Source organism: Hypomesus transpacificus, chromosome 2 (assembly GCF_021917145.1).
Source record: "Hypomesus transpacificus isolate Combined female chromosome 2, fHypTra1, whole genome shotgun sequence".
NCBI lineage: Eukaryota > Metazoa > Chordata > Actinopteri > Osmeriformes > Osmeridae > Hypomesus > Hypomesus transpacificus.
Genome location: NC_061061.1, coordinates 11,824,526 through 11,846,758, shown reverse-complemented (window position 1 = coordinate 11,846,758; position 22,233 = coordinate 11,824,526). Strand labels below are relative to the sequence as shown.

The 22,233-nt window shown below is 48.5% G+C and overlaps 3 protein-coding genes across 4 annotated transcripts in view; 2 read left to right on the top strand and 1 right to left on the bottom strand.

The window, feature by feature from the left end:
- LOC124476333 (epithelial discoidin domain-containing receptor 1-like) overlaps positions 1–9,757 on the top strand; it is an 11,768-nt gene extending 2,011 nt beyond the window's left edge. Inside the window, 9 exon segments of the mRNA XM_047033428.1 lie at positions 659–825; positions 1,431–1,638; positions 3,070–3,189; positions 3,611–3,903; positions 4,543–4,670; positions 4,813–5,010; positions 5,210–5,465; positions 6,607–6,756; positions 7,189–9,757. Of these exon segments, the coding sequence (XP_046889384.1) occupies positions 659–825; positions 1,431–1,638; positions 3,070–3,189; positions 3,611–3,903; positions 4,543–4,670; positions 4,813–5,010; positions 5,210–5,465; positions 6,607–6,756; positions 7,189–7,329 (1,661 nt within the window). The 3' untranslated portion in view covers positions 7,330–9,757.
- Positions 9,372–17,251, bottom strand: flot1b (flotillin 1b). The gene is made up of 13 exons (XM_047032418.1): positions 16,963–17,251; positions 16,116–16,177; positions 15,488–15,563; positions 15,187–15,277; positions 14,904–15,047; positions 13,967–14,086; positions 13,529–13,624; positions 13,162–13,314; positions 12,678–12,859; positions 12,502–12,547; positions 11,587–11,724; positions 11,149–11,310; positions 9,372–11,056 (listed from the first exon to the last, which is right to left on the bottom strand). The coding sequence occupies exons 2-13, from the start codon at positions 16,156–16,158 to the stop codon at positions 11,048–11,050; spliced, it is 1,260 nt and encodes a 419-aa protein (XP_046888374.1). The 5' UTR covers positions 16,159–16,177; positions 16,963–17,251; the 3' UTR covers positions 9,372–11,047.
- Positions 15,517–22,005, top strand: tubb5 (tubulin, beta 5). 2 transcript variants are annotated; one of them, XM_047032408.1, is made up of 5 exons: positions 15,517–15,588; positions 19,986–20,094; positions 20,329–20,439; positions 20,701–20,945; positions 21,062–22,005. In XM_047032408.1, exons 3-5 carry the CDS (start codon positions 20,379–20,381, stop codon positions 21,872–21,874), a joined length of 1,119 nt encoding a protein of 372 aa, XP_046888364.1. In that variant the 5' UTR covers positions 15,517–15,588; positions 19,986–20,094; positions 20,329–20,378; the 3' UTR covers positions 21,875–22,005. The 2 variants fall into 2 exon arrangements, with proteins under 2 accessions (XP_046888364.1, XP_046888355.1); XM_047032399.1 differs by lacking the exon at positions 15,517–15,588 and adding an exon at positions 17,372–17,518.
- Positions 22,006–22,233: the final 228 nt, after the last annotated feature.

Below are 22,233 nucleotides of genomic sequence, written 5' to 3'. Positions count from 1 at the left end.
CATCAGATCCTGATGTAAATACCTGGAAATAAAAGCTGAAACGTTGATCTCTGGTTTCACATTCATCGTTTGATGTCAAGCCCAAATGTTTTCAGTCTACAGCAAAAATAAAGGAATTGGCCTCACTGTTCCAATACTTTTGGAGGGCACTGTATGTAGTGTCAAACTGCCGTCAGACGGCCCAGTAGGGTTGTGCCGGGCCGGGAACACAGGCAGACCTGCTGAAGGGCACGGTGGTCTGGAACCGAGACACAGTATTCACATTCTGTTCTCAAGACCAGAGGGAAAGACCCTGTCTGTCTAACATGTACACACACAGGGTCTGAATGCAGCAACTTACCATTCCACACACACACATTCACACACACACACTATCCCACATCAGACAGTCAGTAAGCCTGTTTTAAATATGCGGGTGTGACACTGACACGTTCCAAGTCGCCTCCGTGCAGACAATGCTAATACACGGACCGCACACACACACACACACACACACACACACTCTCATGACAGCGCCAGCCGCACAAGCAGATATAAACGTTCAAATATGTGCACGATCACACCCAGAAACATGTCCTGCATAGTTTTACACACTCAGTATGCATGCACACACAAACACACACACACAGACTCATGTCATTGTCCCTTTTCTGCCTAGGAGCTGAATTTGCTGCCGTTACCCCAAGGGCGGGCCTTCCTGTTGCCAAGGACGACAGCAGCAACACAGCCATCCTGATTGGTTGCCTGGTGGGCATCATATTACTGCTCCTGGCGGTCATCGCTGTCATTCTGTGGAGGCAGTACTGGAAAAAGATACTGGGCAAGGTGTGTGTGTGTGTGTGTAAAAGAAAGGGAGATTAGGTGCTATGGCAGTATCTTTCAACCCTGGTCCTCAGGGACCCCCTGCCCTGCATGCTCTAAGTGTTCCCCTGCTCCAACACACCTGATTCAGATGAATGACTTGTTATCCAGCTCTGCAGAAGCCTGCCAACGACCCATTCATTTGAATCAGGTGTGTTGGAGGAGGGAAACATCCAGAACATCCAGGACCTGGGTTGAGAGCCACTGTGCTCGTGTAACAGACGTGGTCTCGCAAGTTCCGTCAGAGGTACACGGGCCTCCGTCCGCTCCCACGGGGAGTCGAACTCACCACCTCTGACTTCCCAAGCGCCACCACTACATACTACGCCAACGAAAAGCTAGCTATTCGTTGACGCGGGTGGCCTGTTACATACTTGAGGAGTGAGTCCGCTCCCACGGGGAGTCGAACTCACCACCTCTGACTTCCCAAGCGCCACCACTACATACTACGCCAACGAAAAGCTAGCTATTCGTTGACGCGGGTGGCCTGTTACATACTTGAGGAGTGAGTTTCACCACACACCGGCTACCCTCGTGTACGAGTGTTGATCATGTGTGGTTGTCCCCAGGCCCAGGGCAGTCTGTCCAGCGATGAACTCCGCGTCCATCTGTCCGTCCCATCGGACAACGTGGTCATCAACAACACCCACAGCTACTCCAGCCGCTACCAGCGCATACACACCTTCCCTGACGAGAGGGACCGTGAGCGGGAGGGCGAGGGCGAGTACCAGGAGCCAAGCGCTCTGCTGAGGCCCAGAGACCAGAGGGACAGCACCGGTACGACACACACACACTCTGAACACACACACACACTCTGAACACACACACACACTCTGAACACACAAACACTCTGAACACACACACACTCTGAGCACACACACACACTCTGAACACACACACACACACTCTGAACACACACACTCTGAACACACATACACACACTCTGAACACACACTGAACACAGAGTACACATAACAAACAGACAGACTCAAATTGTTCTGGAAGCAATATGTAGGGGTTTTGCTTGAATCTATGACGAACACACTTCTACTCACACATGTATGACATTGTGATCCATAGAGGATCAGAGAAACACACAGATCCATAGTTAAACAGATTCTTAGTTAAATAATAGATTTCTCAATATGTACGATAATGAGAACAATGATAATCACAGTTGGGTTTTTGAAATCCTTTGTTTGTGTTTATGATTGAGCAACATCAGACTGAGCGGTTTGTTAAATCAATGCAGCAGATTCAAGATGGGGGGGGGGTGGGGGGGAAACAGTGCAAGACAATGGGGTACATTTGAAACGAATGCTTATTAAAAAAACACTTGCATGAAATGTAAATAACACAAAACAGCCAAATAACCACCGAGCCTCCAGAGTCCAAGCTCAGAACAAACAACACACACTGCACACACACACACACAGACACACACACACACACACAAAAGCTCAATTGTTCTCAGAGGCACGCAGGACACAGAGGAATGGTTTGAGAGAGAGAGACATAGAGAGAGAGGTGAGGAGAGGTGAGAGAGAGGAGAGAGGAGAGAGAGGAGAGAGGAGAGAGAGAGAGAGAGAGAGAGAGAGAGGAGAGACAAGAGAGAGAGAGAGGAAGAGAGCGAGAGAGGGAAGAGAGAGAGAGAGAGAGAGAGAGAGAGAGAGAGAGAGAGAGAGAGAGAGAGAGAGATGAGAGAGGAGAGAGAAGAGAGAGAGAGAGAGAGAGGAAGAGAGAGAGAGACATAGAGAGAGAGGTGAGGAGAGAGGAGAGAGAGGAAGAGAGAGAGAGGAAGAGAGAGATATATTCTGTCCAGCCCCACAGGAGAGCGGCCTGCAGTCTTCACCAGGCTGTGTGAGGTTGTAATAGTGCCCCGTGATGTCGGGGAACAACAGGACGGAACGCAAACATTATTCTGTCTGCCTGGGGGACTGTTCTCCTGCAGGGCCCAAGTTGTCTTAACCTCTGCCTGTTCCCACTCGCAATGCTGTTTGGATTTGGTTCTTCCACTGTTTCCCTGCACCCTCCCCCCCCCCTCCTGCTTGCACTGTAACGGATATGCTGTGTGTTCTGTTAACGGTTGTTGTTTTGTGTTCTGTGTTGTGTTGCGTTCGTCCCGCAATTTTGTTTTGTTCTCCCTCCGTCCGTGTACATGTGGTCGTGTCTGTTTGCATCGCACGTGTCGTGTCGTGTGTGTCCCAGCCTTGCTGTTAAACAACCCAGCGTATCACCTGCTCCTGTCTGATCAGAGACAAGGCTCCTGGCCCCTGGCTGGGCCCAGCACCTCCCAGGCTCAGGAAAAGAGCCTCAATGTTCCCCAGGGTAAGAGCTCTCTCACCGGGGACAACATCAGGATACACCCCTGCTCTGCCCAGGCCTGGACCCAGAGACACAGTGCAGAAACACACATCCAAAACATGCCTCCTCCACTAGACTCAGGGCCAAACTAAACGCTACCCTAGTGCAGTGGTTATGACTGTAAAAGGAAGGCTAGGATTGATCCTTCAGAGGTGGGAGGGCAGGATGGATTTGAGGGCGAGACAGTGTGTGCATGCAAACTCACCCATTCACATCCCTCCTTTCACGCCACTCATCTGACGAATGCTGTGTCTGAAAATTAAACAATAACAAGATGAGAAAAAAACAGACACTCCCTCCACAAGCTAAAGTAAACCAGAGGGGCTTAGGACGCTCTCCTCCCTCCCACTGACCCCCTCCTCCCCCTCCTCCTCCCCCCCCCCAGCAGCCTGCGGCCTGGACAGGGATCTGGAGAAGGGCTTCCCCCCCACCCAGGAGGAGCCTCCCCCCTACCCTGGTGCCCCTCCCTACCCCTCCGTGTCCCCCCCGCTGCCCCCCAGCGTGCCCCACTACGCCGAGGCCGACATCGTGAGCTTGCAGGGCGTCAGCGGCAACAACACGTACGCCGTGCCCGCCCTGACCACGCCCAGCCCCGGCGCAGACTCCGCCCCCCTGCCGGAGCTGCCGCGCCAATGTCTGGTGTTCAAGGAGAAACTGGGGGAGGGCCAGTTTGGAGAGGTGAGAGGGAGGAGGGGAGGAGGAGGGAGAGGAGGGAGGGGGGAGGAGGTATGGGGGGGGAGGGGAGATGTATGGGGGGAGGAGGGGAGGGAGAGGTATGGGGGGGAGGGGAGGGAGGGGAGAGGTGGGGAGGGAGAGGTATGGGGGAGGAGGGTGGAGGGGGGAAAGTTATGGGGGAGAGGCGCTGGTGGAGGGGGGAGAGTTCTGGCGGAGGATGTGGGGAGAGGGCCAGTTTGAAGAGATATGGGGGGGGAGGGGGTGAAGGATTTGGGTGAGGGAGGAAGTGTGCCAAGGTTGCTATTAAAGCTATTTAGGTTTGCAAATGTAAAAAGTATTAAATAAGTCCTTGGTGGTTTGGGAAATTGGGAAAAGGGCCTTGAATATTATTTCATATTCAAGTTATTCATATTTAAATACTCTCTGCCAGACATGCATCTAAATCGTTGCCTAGAGCTTTATTGATTCTCTATATTTCATACATAAAAATTGTAGTGTAATTGCCTATGCATATGAAACTGTGGAGAAATTAAATTATTCGAAGACAGTGTGTGTGTCCATGCGGAGGTGTGTGTGTGGGTGTGTGTCCATGCGGAGGTGGTGAAAACGCATAAACAGTGTGTTTCCTGTTTCCTGTTTCAGGTGCACCTGTGTGAGATCGAGAGCCCTCAGGACCTGCCCAACCTGGAGTTTCCCTTCAACGTGAGGAAAGGACGCCCCCTGCTGGTGGCAGTGAAGATCCTGCGTCCAGACGCCTCCAAGAACGCCAGGTCTGCTTTCACGTTCAGCCTGCCTGCTCTCTCAACCCCCTCCTCCACTCACGGGATAACAACACAACTGCTGTCCTCCTTTTCGATGAATCATCCACTCAAGTTCCCCTTCCTTTATCACCCCTCCCTCCCTCCCTCTCAGGAACGATTTTCTGAAGGAGGTGAAGATCCTGTCTCGTCTGAAAGACCCCAACATCATCCGTCTGCTTGGCGTGTGCGTGAGCAGTGACCCTCTGTGCATGGTGACAGAGTACATGGAGAGTGGAGACCTCAACCAGTACCTCTCACACAGAGTCCTGCTGGACAAATCAGTGCCCAGTCACCACACCCCCACCATCAGGTTAAACACACACACACGCACGCTTTCGATTTTGTAACTACTGTACAGAACTTTGGGAAAGATAATGCAGGTGGGCTGCTACCTTAAGTAAATAAGATTTATTTATTTTTGAACTTATTTTTTAACCCTTTCCAGTGGGTCTGCCATGTACGTTTATACTTCCTCCTCTTCCTCCGTAACCCTTTACATCCTCTCCCAGCTACCCAGCCCTCATCTCCATGGCCAGCCAGATAGCGTCGGGGATGAAGTTCCTGTCGTCCCTGAACTTCGTCCACCGCGACTTGGCCACGCGCAACTGCCTGGTGGGGGGCGAGCGAGGCGAGAGCGGCGGGGAGCGGCCAATCAAGATAGCCGACTTTGGGATGAGCAGGAACCTGTACGCAGGGGACTACTACCGCATCCAGGGGCGAGCTGTGCTGCCCATCCGCTGGATGGCCTGGGAGTGTATCCTGATGGTGAGACAGAGAGAGAGGCAGAGAGAGAGACAGGCAGAGAGAGAGGCAGAGAGAGAGAGGCAGAGAGAAAGGAGAGAGGAGAGAGAAAGAGAGGAAGAGAGAAAGAGAGGAAGAGAGAGAGAGGAGAGAGAGAGGAAGAGAGACAGAGGCAGAGAGAGAGAGAGAGAGAGAGAGAGAGAGAGACAGAGACAGAGAGAGAGAGGAAGAGAGAGAGAGACAGAGGCAGAGAGAGAGAGACAGAGAGACAGAGGCAGAGAGAGAGAGAGAGAGAGGCAGAGAGAGAGAGAGAGAGGCAGAGAGAGAGAGAGAGAGAGGCAGAGAGAGAGAGAGAGAGAGAGAGAGAGAGAGGCAGAGAGAGAGAGAGCGAGAGAGAGAGAGAGACAGAGAGAGAGGAGAGAGAGAGGAATAGAGAGAGAGACAGAGGAAGAGAGAGAGAGACAGAGGCAGAGAGAGACAGAGGCAGAGAGAGAGAGAGAGACAGAGGCAGAGAGAGAGAGACAGAGGCAGAGAGAGAGAGAGACAGAGAGAGAGGAAGAGAGAGAGAGACAGAGGCAGAGAGAGAGACAGAGGCAGAGAGAGAGAGACAGAGGCAGAGAGAGAGAGACAGAGGCAGAGAGAGAGAGAGAGGCAGAGACAGAGAGAGAGAGAGAGAGAGGCAGAGAGAGAGAGAGAGAGGCAGAGAGAGGCAGAGAGAGAGAGAGAGAGGCAGAGAGAGAGAGAGAGAGAGAGAGGCAGAGAGAGAGAGAGAGAGAGAGAGAGAGAGAGAGAGACAGAGAGAGACAGAGACAGAGACAGAGAGAGAGAGAGGAGAGAGAGAGGAATAGAGAGAGAGACAGAGGAAGAGAAAGAGAGACAGAGGCAGAGAGAGAGAGAGAGAGAGAGAGAGAGAGAGACAGAGAGAGAGAGACAGAGAGAGACAGAGGCAGAGAGAGACAGAGAGAGACAGAGACAGAGACAGAGAGAGAGAGAGAGAGGCAGAGACAGAGGCAGGGCACCCATGGACATGTCAGTTAAAACTCCAGATGGATGGGGGGGGGGAAATACAAATGTGTTTTGATTGCTGTGCTTATAACGTATAAAAAAATATCATTTTGTAGACATTTTAGTGAGCATTCCAATCATGCTGGTGTGTGTGTTCCAGGGTAAGTTCACCACGGCCAGTGACGTGTGGGCGTTCGGAGTGACTCTGTGGGAGATGCTGAGCGTGTGTCAGGAGCAGCCATACTCCAACCTGACTGACGAGCAGGTCATCGACAACGCTGGAGAGTTCTTCAGAGACCACGGCAGACAGGTACACACACACACAACCACAGTGATCGGAGATGGCAAAAGTACAGTCTTTTATAGGAAAAATATTTCTACCTTTTTTTCCACACAAATCCATCAGCAAAATAAAAGTGTTCTAAATTTTTGGGGAAAAAATTGTTTTCAACCTTTCTCAAGTTTTTGTTCCAAACCACTTTGATGACTAAATGAATTGGTTGAAAGTTTTTAACAAAAAACTTTGGAAAGGTTGAAAACGTTTTTTTCCTGCTGTCGTGTAAAAAAGGTTGAGGAAAAAATGACGGTTGAAAGAAATGTCATTACACATTTGATCCCAATATTTTATCCACATACTGTTTGTCAGAGGTCTTCAACCCTGGTCCTCAGGGCCTACTGGCCAGTTGGTGTCATGTTTTGGGGGGAAAACAAGTTTTGAAAGGTTGATTTCCCCCTCCCCCAGGTGTACCTGAGCAGGCCAGCCATATGTCCCCAGGGTCTGTATGAGCTCATGCTGAGCTGCTGGAACCGGGACTGCAAGCTGCGCCCCTCCTTCGCCCACATCCACGCCTTCCTCACAGAGGACGCCATGAACATGGTGTAGACGGAGAGGGAGGGAGAGGCCGGGAGATGAAGAACGAGGATGAGGAGAGGATGAGGGGGACCCTCTGCTGAGCTCATCCCTACCGTTTTAGCAGTAGAGGAAAGGCTGATAATGGAAATGAAGAGATTAGACGGTCGCTTGTACATTTCCTGTTTCCCTGGGTGGACGGGACTGAGAGACCGCAGGTTCGGTTTTCAGTCACACCCCCCCCACACACACACACACACACACACCTGTAGCCCCCCTAACCCAAAGTACTGTAGACCATAGTACTACCCCTAAATCTCATCATAAATGTAAAACAATGGCTGGTGGTGGGTTAACTGCATCCTGCTTAATGAACTGTCGTTTCTCCAAGCTAATGACTTAGAGGGCTTTCATGACTCACATTGAACCTTTGTAACGCACGCTCGATGACATAAGTGAAGCCGAATCAAAGAAAAAGGTTGGAACAGTTCCTTAAAACGTGATTATTGTAGAACAGCAGATCCGTGTTTAGTCCGTGTGGGTGCGCTTGGTTACACATTGTATAGCACTGCTGTAGTTTGGCGGTATTTGCGATAGTGAAGTCTACAACCTGGGGGTGTCCTGGCCCTGGTCGACGTACAGGATGTACACTGCAGCCACGTCTCTGTGAACACGGCACATTTCAGCGTCCCGGCACGACACTCCAGCCCTCTCCAGAGGAGGCACAGCTTGTGGTCCAAGACTGTGGCTCATGTTCTACAGGAGAGTCCCAGGTCCTTTCCCCAGCCTGGTCCCCCCTACCCCCCACCCCCAACTAGGGTGTCATGACGATATCCACCCCCCGCCCCCCCAGGGCTAATGCCCTTTTCTCAGTCTCTTATCTCAAGTCTCTCAGATCTCAGTTGCAGATCACGGGCTCCCCCTTCACGCCTGCAGTCAGTCACAGCGTTGTGACAGCGATCGTCTGGCGAGGGGCAGACACTGCAGGGCCGACAGCCAATCCGGTTGTTGGACCGTTTTGTTCCACGCCACGTTGTCACTTCCTGTATCGAAGAGGAGCCTGGCGCTGTCGCACCCGTCAGGTGTCACACACCCAGTCAGCAGAGGGCGCACGGGCACAGGAAGTGACATATGAAACAGGAAACGAGACTCGAAAGAGGCTGTATGTACTGTACCCACATGCAAGCGTATTAACCAGTTCCAACCACCTTGACCAGCCCCAGACACAGGGATACAAGTCCCATTTTCACAAACCAGCTGCACTTTAGAAAAACATGTATCCTGGTCCATCGGTGCCCACAGCTCACCAACGCAGAACTCCCAGGCAACTCCTGAAAAGGCCCAAACCATAGAAGAAGCAGCATTGCGTTTGGCTTTCTTCCCTGGTAGTTTTGCAATGCGATGCAAGCGCACGGCGCCAAGGACAACAAGAAGAGAACCAGGAGCATTAAATGCTGGGAGAACAGGGCGCATTAAATGCAGTATGCATAGCTGTTTAGTTAACCTCTGTATTATCACATATAGGCCTATAAAGCTGACCAGGGTAGGCCCTCTACCTTACTGATTGTACAGAACTGTATGCTTGTCCAGTTTAATTATTAAGTAATCCCTGTTTACTGATTGGATGAGAGTGAACGATCATGCCATGTGAATGCAGTATGTGCCATTTGATTGATCATTTTTGATACACTGTAGTTGGACTAAACCCATATTTTTTTATATACTGTATGTACTTAGACACTCCTTGACGTCAGTGATTTTGTCCTTTTTGTCTTTGAAGCAGAACCTAACGGCATGTACATATTTTAAGAACGGAATTCTGATTTTGTTCACTAATATATGGAAATTCTTTGCTATTTTTGGGGTCTTTTGTTTCCTTGTAGAAAGCTTGCTAACTTGATGCCATTGTCATTCATCGTGCTGTCTATTTTTGTAGATGTTTTAATAAAATTAATCTTTTCAAATAAAGCAGGTAAGATATCCCAGTTTAATGTACAATATGCGAATACTATTTACAATTGTCCTCTAAAACTTAAACCAGAACTTTGTAAAAGAATAAACAAAACAAGATTGAGTTCAATTACAAAAATTCTGAGATTGTTTAATGTGTGTATATAACTATGGTACATTCTCATAAATGTTAGGCAAGCATTGTTTTGGCCACTGTATAGGGTATACGAATGGCAATCTTAATCTGACAGTAGCCTAGACAAACAGGGGAAAAAACGTCAGAATTCTTAAGGCTCTATTATCACCATTATTAGCACATCTAACTTCTGATTGGCTGATGTCAGTTGGGCAACAGAAGCCTTAAATGTTCAGGCACTTAGAAGTAACATGATGCACAGACAACCAAGAGTAGTTATGTCGATTCTTGAAGAGATGTACATGAACTAAAACCAAACTGACCATAGCAGCAAGTTGATATAATCCTACCCCAACCCAAACAAATAATAAAAAGTAACTGGCAAAATGCAACCAACCTGTCAATATAGCAATATCTAGTCCTAGTGCGCATGTCCACTGGATATACACACAGGAAGAAAAAAAACTAAACATGGAACATTTCAAATATGTATCGGGGTTGCAGGACACCTGAGAGCAGGGCTCACTGTACTTTGGTGAGAAGTAAAACATCCACCTGACCTACATACCTGACACTGCACAGTCGAGGACAACCACACAGAAAGTTCTGAGCCGGAAACCTGACCTACATACCTGACACTGCACAGTCGAGGACAACCACACAGAAAGTTCTGAGCGGGAAAACCCCCAGAATGTTACCATCGCCACATCCTTCACCATCTTTCACTTGATAAGAAACTCAACTCGTAACTCCAAACTCTCTTCTCACAGTACAGGACTGCAGTAAAGACGTGCAAAGCATGTGCACGTCTCACGTGCACGTGAAACGCCAACGAAGGGAAAGTTAGAAGGTTAGTTCTGACGACAAATGTTGTTTTCCCAAAGATTAGCAAAGCTAACACAACAAAGATAACATTCCTGCTACGTGTTAAAAGAACTTCGATATGCCCAATTAAGAGATATAAAATAAGGAAATGTCTTCATTTTGTCATAGTAAAAAAAGTTATTCAGTCAGATCATAGTAGTCACCACCGTACGTTAAACCAACACATTTCTACTGCCTCCAATCAACAACCAAAAGGTACTGAGATGGAAATCCAACTTCATGAGCTGTATCCATGTGAAAATCTAAATGTCAAAACTGTAACAGCTTTGTTGAAACACTCAGTCTTTCGATTAAAAAACTGCTGAAAAATGTCTGTCATAAAAACGACATACTAAAATCTGGGTACGAAAGATTAGTAGGCTAGAGTCTTACCCGCTAGTTTGAATGGCTTTCTTTAGTCAAGCCACCCCTGGTCCTGTAGGTGTGGACATGTGACAACATGCCCCCGTTCAGGAGACGTTGGAAATGTACCTCATTTTACACACTTTTGCTTTCATGGCAGTTTCAGATTACAGAGTTCTAGAGAGATTCAGGCTCAGCACCCCAGTGTAGAAAGTCATCGCAGAGCACAGAAGAGATACAGGCTCAGCACCCCAGTGTAGAAGGTCATCGCAGAGCACAGAAGATATACAGGCTCAGCACCCCAGTGTAGAAGGTCATCGCAGAGCACAGAAGAGATACAGACAAACAAACAAACATAGACTTGGGAGTTATAGTGGTAATATGTTCTGGGGAGCGATATAGACCTCCAGATTATCCATTCCAGGTATTTCTCTGCACTCAATTCACCTAAAACAACAAGGGTGAAGGGTTAGTAAAATATTGCAATTGAGTAGTGCAAAAACCCTCCCCCCCTCCCCCCCCTCCCCCCCTCCACCTACCGAGATGTTGACTCCAGTCAGTTTCTGTATGGCCGCAGGAAGTCTGGTCATGATGTCCAGCACCTCTCCAGTCAGTTTGGCCACGCCCACCTCGGAATCGCCGCTGGAAATCATGGTGATCTTCTGGGCCATGGAGAGTGGCTTGCTAATCTCCTCTGCCATCTAGAGGACAGGAGGACTGTCAGTGGACGGATGCATTCATGTACCTAGTCATTGTTTTCATTTACGGGGCTTTACACCGCATGGTAAGTGCCCCGAAGAGTCATGGGTCTGAAATCAACCAATCAATAGCAACGAAGTGAGAGCATGGGTCTGAAATCAACCAATCAATACCAACGAAGTGAGACCATGGGTCTGAAATCAACCAATCAATAGCAACGAATGTATGAGGGCATCCCCTGTGGCCAATCCCATGGAGGTGCTCGTGTTCAGACTGACCAATGGCAGCTTCTCCAGCAGCAGGTCCACCATGGCACCCTCCTTGTACTGCTTGAAGGCCTCCGCCTTCTTGGCCATCTGCTCGGCCTCGGCCCGGCCCTTGGCCTCCACAGCAAACGCCTCGGCCTCGCCCTTCATCTGAGGATGCGCACGCAAAAGCACTTTAGACTACAGCTACAGCATGGGCTGGAATGGACATACATTAGCTTTACTGGAAAGACAAAGACAGAGAGAGGAAGGAGAGAGAGAGATAAGAGGGTGGGTTTGACAGGCTGTCAGTGGGGAAATCAGTAAGTATGCATGGATATCAGCTCCTCGAGGATGAGACTGATACCAAGAGTGAGGCAAGAGAGGAAACAGGGAGAAAGAGAGAGAGAGAGACAGACCAGTAGACAGAGAAAGAGAGACAGAGAGAGACAGAGCAGTAAACAGAGAGAGAGAGCGAGCAGTAGACAGAGAGAGAGACAGAGAGAGAGACAGAGAGAGAGAGAGAGAGAGAGAGAGAGACAGAGAGACAGAGACAGACCAGTAGACAGACAGAGACAGAGAGACAGAGCAGTAAACAGAGAGAGAGAGCAAGCAGTAGACAGAGACAGAGCAGTAAACAGAGAGAGAGAGCGAGCAGTAGACAGACAGAGACAGAGCAGTAAACAGAGAGAGAGAGCGAGCAGTAGACAGACAGAGACAGAGAGACAGAGCAGTAAACAGAGAGAGAGAGCGAGCAGTAGACAGACAGAGACAGAGAGACAGAGCAGTAAACAGAGAGAGAGAGCGAGCAGTAGACAGAGAGAGAGACAGAGAGAGAGAGAACAGACAGTGAGACAGACCAGTAGACAGAGAGAGAGCGAGCAGTAGACAGAGAGACAGACCAGTAGACAGACAGAGAGAGAGACAGTGCAGTGGGCTCCTCCTCACCCTGATGGACTCTGCTTCAGCCTCAGCCTCCATGATGAGCTGCAGCCTAGAGGGGCGGAGACAGGGGGAGAAAACCACACCCCCTTTCAGCTCATTCAGGCAGCTTCCCCCGGGTACAGAGACAGTTCCACAGAGGGTCAGTCCCCGTCCCCCCCGTCCCCCCTACAGCCCCTCACCTGTAGGCCTCAGCCAGCCTCTCCAGGCGGTACTTCTCAGCCTCCGCAGGCTTCTTGACCTGGGCCTCCAGCTCCATCTCCTTCCTCAGGATCTCCTGCTCCTGCAGCAGGATCTGCTGGCTGCGCTCCACCACCTTCACCTGCATGGTCTCCTCCTCGATGTGCTGCTTGGTCTTGGCCACCTGGGGGGGGGGGGGGGGGGGGGGGGGAGGGATGGGAGGAAGAGGAGGAGTTCAGGCCCACCCAACTTTAAAACCATACTTTTGTTTTTTTATTCCACTTGCTGTTTATACTTTTGGTTAAGGCCTACACTCAAATTTTGTATTGTGTTTCATGTGTTTTTCGGCAAAAATGACATGGTTTATCTGGGGCGCTTCGAAAGCAAATCTTCACGTTTAACGACGACAGAAACAACCAGGGGCTTGTTAGGGTGAGTCTGGCCCAGGCCCTGGAGGGTGCAGCCCAGGGTGAGAGGGCTGGGTACCTGGAGCTGATAAGCCATCTCAGACTCTGCCTTCTTGGTGTTGACCTCATAGTCGTACATGGCCTTCTTCAGCTCAAAGTCTCTCTGGGCCTTGGCCATCTGGATCTCGTTCACATACTGGGCAGACACCTTCTCCTGCATGGCATGGGCCTCCTACACCCGCAGACAGGAGGAGGGGAGGGGGGGAGGAGGAGGAGGAGGAGGAGGAGAGGGGGGAGGAGGAGGAGGGAAGGGGGGAGGAGGAGGGGAGGGCACAAAGACAACGGCCAGAAGGACAGAGAGAGAGTGAGAAATGAAGTACAATTACAATTAAAAAGTGATGAGCCGATAACACCCAAGTCAAACGGCTGTTTTTGATTCCATTTACCCTGATGACTGCGTCCCTTTTGTACTGGGCCTCTCCGATCCTGGCATCCTTCTGTACCTGCGCAGTCCTGGCCTTGCCCAGGGAGATCAGGTATCCCTGAGGGGAGGGAGGGAGGGAGGTGGAGAGGGAAAATGAAAAGAAAAAAAGAAAACTAAAGGTTAAAAAGGTTAAAACAAGGGAGTCAGATGGCTGAGCTGTAAGGGAGTCGGGCTAGTAATCGGAAGGTTGCCGGATCGATTCCCCGCCCCGCCAAATGACGTTGTGTCCTTGGGCAAGGCACTTCACCCTACTTGCCTCGGGGGGAATGTCCCTGTACTTACTGTAGGTCGCTCTGGATAAGAGCGTCTGCTAAATGTAAATGTAAAAACAGGGTGTGGATGGTAATGTAGGCGTGTGTTGGCAGAAGTGTGCTGTGGCAGAGGTGTGGTGTGGGGTTACCTGGTCATCGTGAACATCCTTGAGCGTGTAGCTGACCACTCCGATGCCCATGTTGACCAGGTCGGACGACGCCACCTTGAAGACCTGCTCAGAGAACTTCTTGCGGTCCTGGTAGATCTCCTGCAGAGGGCGCCACACAGGGGTCAGAGCCACAGAGATACAGGCTGTAGTCGAGCACTCACCAGCGCCCGGCAAAGCATTCACCACCCACTTAGAACACAGGAAAGATTAGAAGTCCCAACTCTGACCCACAGAACTTTGGGATTTCGTGGTGTGGAACATTTCGTTGTTCTAATTCAAATGCTTTTGCTTGTATTCTTAAACATCGGCTTCACTATCCGAATCCATGGCTGAACACAGACCAGCCAGCCTATGTGCTGTCTAACAACACTAGGAGGGGAATCATTACCTCAGGCAAGCAGCGAGTGAGTGGAGGGCATTGATACTGAGCACTTAGCAACAGCCATCAGTCAAACTAATGACTCAACCTATTAAGAAATAAATGGTGACTGCAAGGTAAGTAAATTGAGCTGTTCAATCTAAAAGGAATCCTTTGCAAACCTCCCATTACTAACAGATCAGTGCTCGACCATGGTGATGACTTCTTCCCTAGTTGTGCACACAACACGTCAGGCTCAGCATTTTCTCATCGGAAAAGGAGGGGTAACAAAACCGGTTTGTCTTTGAAAAGCCAGGCAGGTTATTGCTTGTAAGCGCTTCTTTTCTGAGACAAAGCGCTGTGGGTTTATGGGCAAAACAGCCAAACATGTAATGAAACGCCCTGAAGTTGGGGACCCTAACCAGACAACAAGCTCTGTCCTAAAGCTAGGGGAACAAGATGGTTTGTTTTTCAAAAGGCAAGGACAGGTTTTGTCTCGGTAGTTAGACTTCTAGACTTGTTTACAGTGTGTGTGTGTGTGTGTGTGTGTTCACCCACCTCCACAGACAGGTGGGCGATGATGGCCCTCTGGTGACCCTCCAGCGTCTCCAAGGCGATCTGGGACACCTCGTGTTCAGACTTCCCCATGAACATCTGACAGGCAGTGGCCAGCATCTGCTTGTTCTGACCCTGGATCTTCACCTAGGGAAGCCGTTTCAAAAAAATCGAACTCACCGTTTCTATTCAAAGGTACATCGTTTGCTAGGCTAGGCATCCTGCTGTACAGCTTGTCTCCAACAGGTAAACAGAGGACGGTGTGAGGGTGGGAGTGGGGCTGTACCTGGGCTATGCCAGTGACAGAGATGGGGACTCCATGACGGGTGTACACCTTTTCACTCTTCACATTCAGAGTCAGGGTGTTCAGAGTGATCCTGAGACAGAGAGGATGAGAGAGAGAGATAGGGAGACAGAGAGAGAGACGGAGAGAGAGAGAGAGAGAGAGAGAGAGAGAGAGAGGGTGGGGGGAATGATGAAAGGTGTTTCAAGTTACAATTTGTACATTGGCCTTAAACTCCAGGACAGACAGCAGGCACAGGCTGAGGGAAGGAGACAATCTCAACTAAAGGAGAAGAGGTGCAAACCTTTGGATCTTCTGGATGCATGGTAGGACAAACACTCTACCTCCAGCGATCATCAGAGGAGGAGAGCGACCAAAGCCTTGAAGGACGGAGGAACAAACAAGGTCAGACGCCGACAAAATGTACTGATAGGCACTTGATTTATTCATCTCACATTTCAAACTACAGATAGTAGTTTAAGAACAACTGCAAAACAGGAGTAAACTTTGGCCAGATTCCAATTCTACTTTTTATTTATTGATTCGAGTCAACACAATACTAGAATCTTACTGTCCACTGTTGTGACATGTAAATATTAAAAGCAAGACAAGATCAACTTGGTCCTACTAATTGGACTACAGCTTCCTGGTTGTCCTGGCAACAGAATTGTGCAATCCCACCACATAACATTAGGAAATAAAGTAGCCTAGGTCACATGACATTTAGCTGTCTTGCTAGCTACCTGCTTTAACCATACCTTCCAGTGATGAACGGCGTGTGAACAATATTGGGCTTATTGCTCAACTTGAGAGCAACCCTGTATTGCAAACTTCCTGGCACTATCAGATTCTAACCCTACAGTATCTCTCACTCGTAAGTGGTGTGTGTGTGTGTGTGTGCATGGTCGGGGGGGTATCAAACGATGGCTTACCAGACACAACCATGGCTTCATTGGGGCCACAAGTGTAGAACATCTTGGTTGAGGATTGGGGGCTGTGAATTAAGCAGTGTTAACGGTTCATATATCTCTTGTAATATGTAACTTATTCAACTGTTGGCCTAGTTGTGATAGAGCAATCCATGACAAATAGTACGTGATAAATACATTCTTCCCTCGAAGTCTTCTTAATGTTTAAATAATTCTTACATTCTTGTACTAAAATGGGATATAGCAATCTGGTTAAAATAGTCAGAATTGTGAATTGATGTCACTACTCTAGAAAGTGTATTTGTCACTTGGTGACCGTCTGGTACTTGAGCGGGCCTTTAACTGGCAGATGTCAACGTCAATCACCGAAGCAAATAACAGTCGGTTCAACTCTAAATAAGGCACTCCATCAATTTTTAAAGCAAATCCTTCGATGGCTAGTTAAATGCTGAATATCCAGTTCGGTAGATTAGTTAGGGAACAGAGAAAAAGCTGCGGTTTTAATATTGTTAGAAGCTAGACAATTCTGAAAACCCACTACTCTTTACATACAATACTGGCAGCTATCTTAAAGTTGATTACCAACCAGCCAGACTACATGTAATACGTGAAATGAAGTTATTAACCATTAGTATTCAAGCAAGGTAGTGCTAGTAGTGCTACTAGCAACAGATATATTCATACGCTAATCTACAACTGTTAGCCTAGCACTAGGCTAGCTAGCGACCGTAGCTTGCAACACGACGGAAAAATCCAATGTTTACATTAACGTCTAGAATTCTAAAATTGGACGACTATTACCCCAACACTCAGCCAACATCAAAATACAAACAAATGCATAAATACTCACTATCTTTAGTCCGAAAGGGTTAAATTGCTTCTTCCGTCAATGTCGCAGACCTTAGCAACTTCAAAGTATAGCCGACCTCCAGTAAGGAATTGCAAATATGTCTGTTTTTACAGAGCGCTCTGGCATAACCACGCCCATTCAATCAAAAACATTGTCTGGGGCCATCTAGTGGTCTATGTGAATCGCAACTTTTTTTTTCAAGTATACATTACTAAATCAAAGTTGTAAAGTGGTATTTTCTATTTCATTAGTGATGTAATTCTTGTCGCCGGGCACTCCCTGGTCCATCGTAGATTCTCCCCTTTACTGTAAATCTCCTTTTTAAACCAATTATCAGCTTCGGCAGTGTTTGGCCACGCCCAGGCTACAGCCCCAGCCTCGGTCTGGACTTGGTCCAGAGATATAAATACATTGTCCCATCACAGTAGTTTGTGCTTAGGTCTTCCTACTTGTAAAGTGGTCCGGCTCTTGTCCTTGTCTCAAAACGTTTAAAGTCAGAATGAGGGAAATTGTGCACATCCAGGCCGGCCAGTGCGGAAACCAAATTGGTGCAAAGGTGAGATGCTTTTTCTCAATAATGAATAATTATTCTAGTGGTTTTAATAGCCTGCAAATACATTATCTATTGCTCTAAATACAAGTTATACATTAGGACACTTTGCATTAGAACAAGAGATTTGTCACCCGTGTCGCTCAGAGTTTTAGTTTTCTCACTTTTATTTGGAGGTTATAAAGTACAAGTCACAAACTGTCTTACTTTACAATAATGGAGCCAATTACCTCTTATGAGTGGTGTGGTGAATATTATTAATTTAATAAATGATACGAACCCATTCATGTGGTAGTATTCGGCGTGTAGTGGGGTTGTAATGACATTTGTGCATTTAGGACCAGTTGGTGTAAAGGGTTTTTATTTGGCTAGACTTTTCTTCTCATCACCGGGCGTGTCTGCAACTGGAATAAGCCGATTGCAGTCAAGTCTGCCCGCAGCATGATTGTCAAATCATCCTTTTCTTCACTGGTCACCGCCCGTCAACGTGTCCGAGGCGAGATTTATTAAAACCGACTTCTTCACTTGAAAGACACATGATGGTAATTGTCGACAATTCATTTACAGACTCCTGTTCCCGGGAATGTAAAGGTATACTTAAAAAAGAAAAGAAATCAGTGGCTTATCGATTCGAATAATCCCAGAGGCTGCAGATGCAGAACAATTGTTTTTTCAGAGAGGAGAGGCTGGGGTAGCCACATTGAGACGGATGAGTCGTGTAATAATTGACAATGAAATAATTTCTTTTTCTTTTTTCAAAACCTCATTTGTTTGGGAAGACGCAATTTAATTAACTATTGACATTGAAATGACGCAAAAACGCTTCGAAGATGATCATCTGTCGTACAGTGGTTGACATGATCATCTAAGTCCATTTCCTACGTCATTATATCAAATCAGATCATCTAATTATCTATGGTCAACATATGATCCAGTAAGAGCAATCAAAGACATACGGCAGAGGCCTACAAACTTCATGGTCATTACACATCCATAAGGGCCCTTTATCTGATAGTCATTCATTACAGTGGCTCAGCCCTTCTCTGCTGCTGCTGATGCTGATTTGAAATGTTCAGTGTAGCCTGGTTTGTCCTCTCCTAATCAATGTCTTTCCTCTCCAAACCAAATTAGGGATGGGGTTTGGGTGAGAGATTGTGGAAACAGCACTTCCACAGACGGTGAAGTCACCGAGCTGCAGATGGACTTAATTCCCATGGAGAAATATCTGGAAGAGACGGGTGCCATGTAATGTCTGTCTCAATAAAACATAACCCATCGTCCAGATGTGGACTATCAACCCATGGAAAATAGTTGCATTTGTCATACATTTCAGTACAATTCCCAGTAGAAATATCACTGAAATGAAGATCTAGGTCTCTGTTTTTTCACCGTCTGGATAGGAAGGACATAGTGTCCTCTTTTAGTCGACCACCTCATGGGATGGGCCGACAAACAGAAGTGCGTCTGGCTCCCAGCAATCCGCTGGGTTAGGGTTATTGGGTTAGACGGCCTGACCAGAGCTGATTGACAGGCCTGCTGATGGCTCGCAGGGTGGTGAATTAGGGTCAGGGTGTGGCATTGCTTTCCTGCCTACTGTCCTCATTCTTTCAATACAGTTATGTGGACTTCTCTGCTTGCTGTCTACTTCTTCCCATGTCCCCCGGTCTTTCTCAGTGTTCCACAGAGATCTCTCTCTCTCTGTCTCTCTCTCTGTCTCTCTCTCTGTCTCTCTCCCTCATCCTCTCCTTCCCTTTGTGCCCCTCTCTATCTTTCTCTCTCACTTTTGTCTTAAATGGTTTGGCTTAAGCAGTGTGAGATTGAGTCCATGTCGTTTAGAAGACCCAAATCTCTCTCAACCGTTGAGCTGAAATACAGGCAGCTTGATCCAGATTACTTTAAATCCTCCTTTAATGCTGCTATTCACTGAAAATCAACACAGACACTAACACAAACAAATGTCTGTAACAGACGCTCACACGACACACACAGACAACCGTGCAAACTGGCATACACTGTACACAACTGCCCTCTCCCACAGTCAATGACACACACACTGACTCACTCACACTAACGGGCTTTATCATTTAAATCCTCCAGCATGGTCCTCCAGTGATGCAGCAGACATGAATACTGATCCTGAGATCAAGCTTTTTCAGAGCAGTGTGACTGTTAGCTATTAAGTTCATTTTCTTATTTGCCCGGGGAACCATTTCTGATGGTCCTCTGTGCTTTGTCCATCTCCTAGCCTAATGCCTCATCTGCCTCAATGGCACTATTCTATTGCACCAACATAGCCTCTGAATATGGTAATATCATGGTTGTATAATGTTAAGTCAAGTAGATATTTGACCCGGTGGTCCAGGAATTAGCGACCATGAAGGGTGTTGTTCACCCTCTGACCCTGAAGATTTATACAGATGGATGTGTTCCCAGAAACGAACTAACTGTGGTTCCCTACGATTCTCCTCTTCAGTTTTGGGAAGTCATCAGTGACGAGCATGGCATCGACCCCACAGGCACCTACCATGGAGACAGCGACCTGCAGCTGGACAGAATCAGTGTCTACTACAATGAGGCGACTGGTAAGAACGCACTTCCGAGTTCTGGAAGTACTTAATGCTTTACAATTCAAAGTACAATTGTTATTGTACATTAATTTACGTGAAATTCTCTCCGTCTCTGTCTCTGTCTGTCTCTGTCTGTCTCTGTCTGTTCGTCTGTCTCTCTCTCTCTCTCTCTCTCTCTCTCTCTCTCTCTCTCTCTCTCTCTCTCTCTCTCTCTCTCTCTCTCTCTCTCTCTCTCTCTATCTCATGTAGGTGGGAAATATGTGCCCAGGGCCATCCTGGTGGACCTGGAGCCTGGCACTATGGACTCAGTGAGGTCGGGACCCTTCGGACAGATCTTCCGACCTGACAACTTTGTGTTTGGTATGTAGGGGAGGTCAGATAGCTGAGCGGTTAGGGAATCAGGCTATTACTGTAATCGGAAGGTTGATGGTTCGATTCCCGGCCATGCAAAATGGCGTTGTGTCCTTGGGCAAGGCACTTCACCCTACTTGCCTCGGGGGGAATGTCCCTGTACTTACTGTACGTCGCTCTGGATAAGAGCGTCTGCTAAAGGACTAAATGTAAATGTTTACAACCTGGGCTTTCTCATTAAACTCAAGTGACATCCATATTTTCCTCCAGGCCAGAGTGGAGCAGGTAACAACTGGGCCAAGGGCCACTACACGGAAGGAGCAGAGCTGGTGGACTCGGTCCTGGACGTGGTGAGGAAAGAGGCTGAGAGCTGCGACTGCCTCCAGGGCTTCCAGCTGACCCACTCCCTGGGCGGGGGCACAGGGTCGGGCATGGGCACTCTGCTCATCAGTAAGATCCGCGAGGAGTACCCCGACCGCATCATGAACACCTTCAGTGTGGTGCCCTCTCCCAAGGTACTCCTCACCAGACCTTTGGTTATTTCCGCTGCCTTTCAGCGACATTCCATTGTTGTCACATCTACTGTAACTTTTAAGACTTCTTAACGACGTCCTCTCTCTTGTTCCCCCAGGTGTCCGACACGGTGGTGGAGCCGTACAACGCCACCCTCTCCGTCCACCAGCTGGTGGAGAACACGGACGAGACCTACTGCATCGACAACGAGGCGCTCTACGACATCTGCTTCCGCACTCTCAAACTGACAACGCCCACCTACGGAGATCTCAACCACCTGGTGTCCGCCACCATGAGCGGAGTCACAACCTGCCTTCGTTTCCCCGGACAGCTCAACGCCGACCTCCGTAAGCTGGCCGTCAACATGGTGCCTTTCCCCCGCCTGCACTTCTTCATGCCGGGCTTCGCCCCCCTCACCAGCAGGGGGAGCCAGCAGTACCGAGCCCTCACCGTGCCCGAGCTCACACAACAGGTGTTCGACGCCAAGAACATGATGGCGGCCTGCGACCCCCGCCACGGGCGCTACCTCACCGTGGCCGCCGTGTTCCGCGGCCGCATGTCCATGAAGGAGGTGGACGAGCAGATGCTGAACGTGCAGAACAAGAACAGCAGTTACTTCGTGGAGTGGATCCCCAACAACGTCAAGACCGCCGTGTGCGACATCCCGCCGCGAGGCCTCAAAATGGCCGTCACGTTCATCGGCAACAGCACGGCCATCCAGGAGCTGTTCAAGCGCATCTCTGAGCAGTTCACCGCCATGTTCCGCCGCAAGGCCTTCCTCCACTGGTACACGGGCGAGGGCATGGATGAGATGGAGTTCACTGAGGCAGAGAGCAACATGAACGACCTGGTGTCGGAGTACCAGCAGTACCAGGACGCCACCGCAGAGGAGGATGGCGAGTTCGACGAGGAAGCCGAAGACGATGCTTGAGATTAATGTGAAGATTAATGTGGAAAAGCACCTTTTGGGTCCAAAAATAATGTTGAGCGTTTCTATGATTGAATAAGACAAATTTGAATACACTAGACACTTTTGTGACTGCAAATAAATCAATTTGCCAAATTAAAGTCTTGTCTTTCTAACCATTTATTTTTAATTACTGTGAACTACACCTCTATATGTTTTAACTGAGTCGGATATTTTAATTAATATAAAGGCCTATGTATATGATGTATGAGTGCAATTTCTAACATAAGAGGGACACAATTCACATACAGTACTCACAATTTAAGCTAAACAGTGTCATAGTTGATAACGAATTATTTGAGTCACTATTTTACCAACTCCCC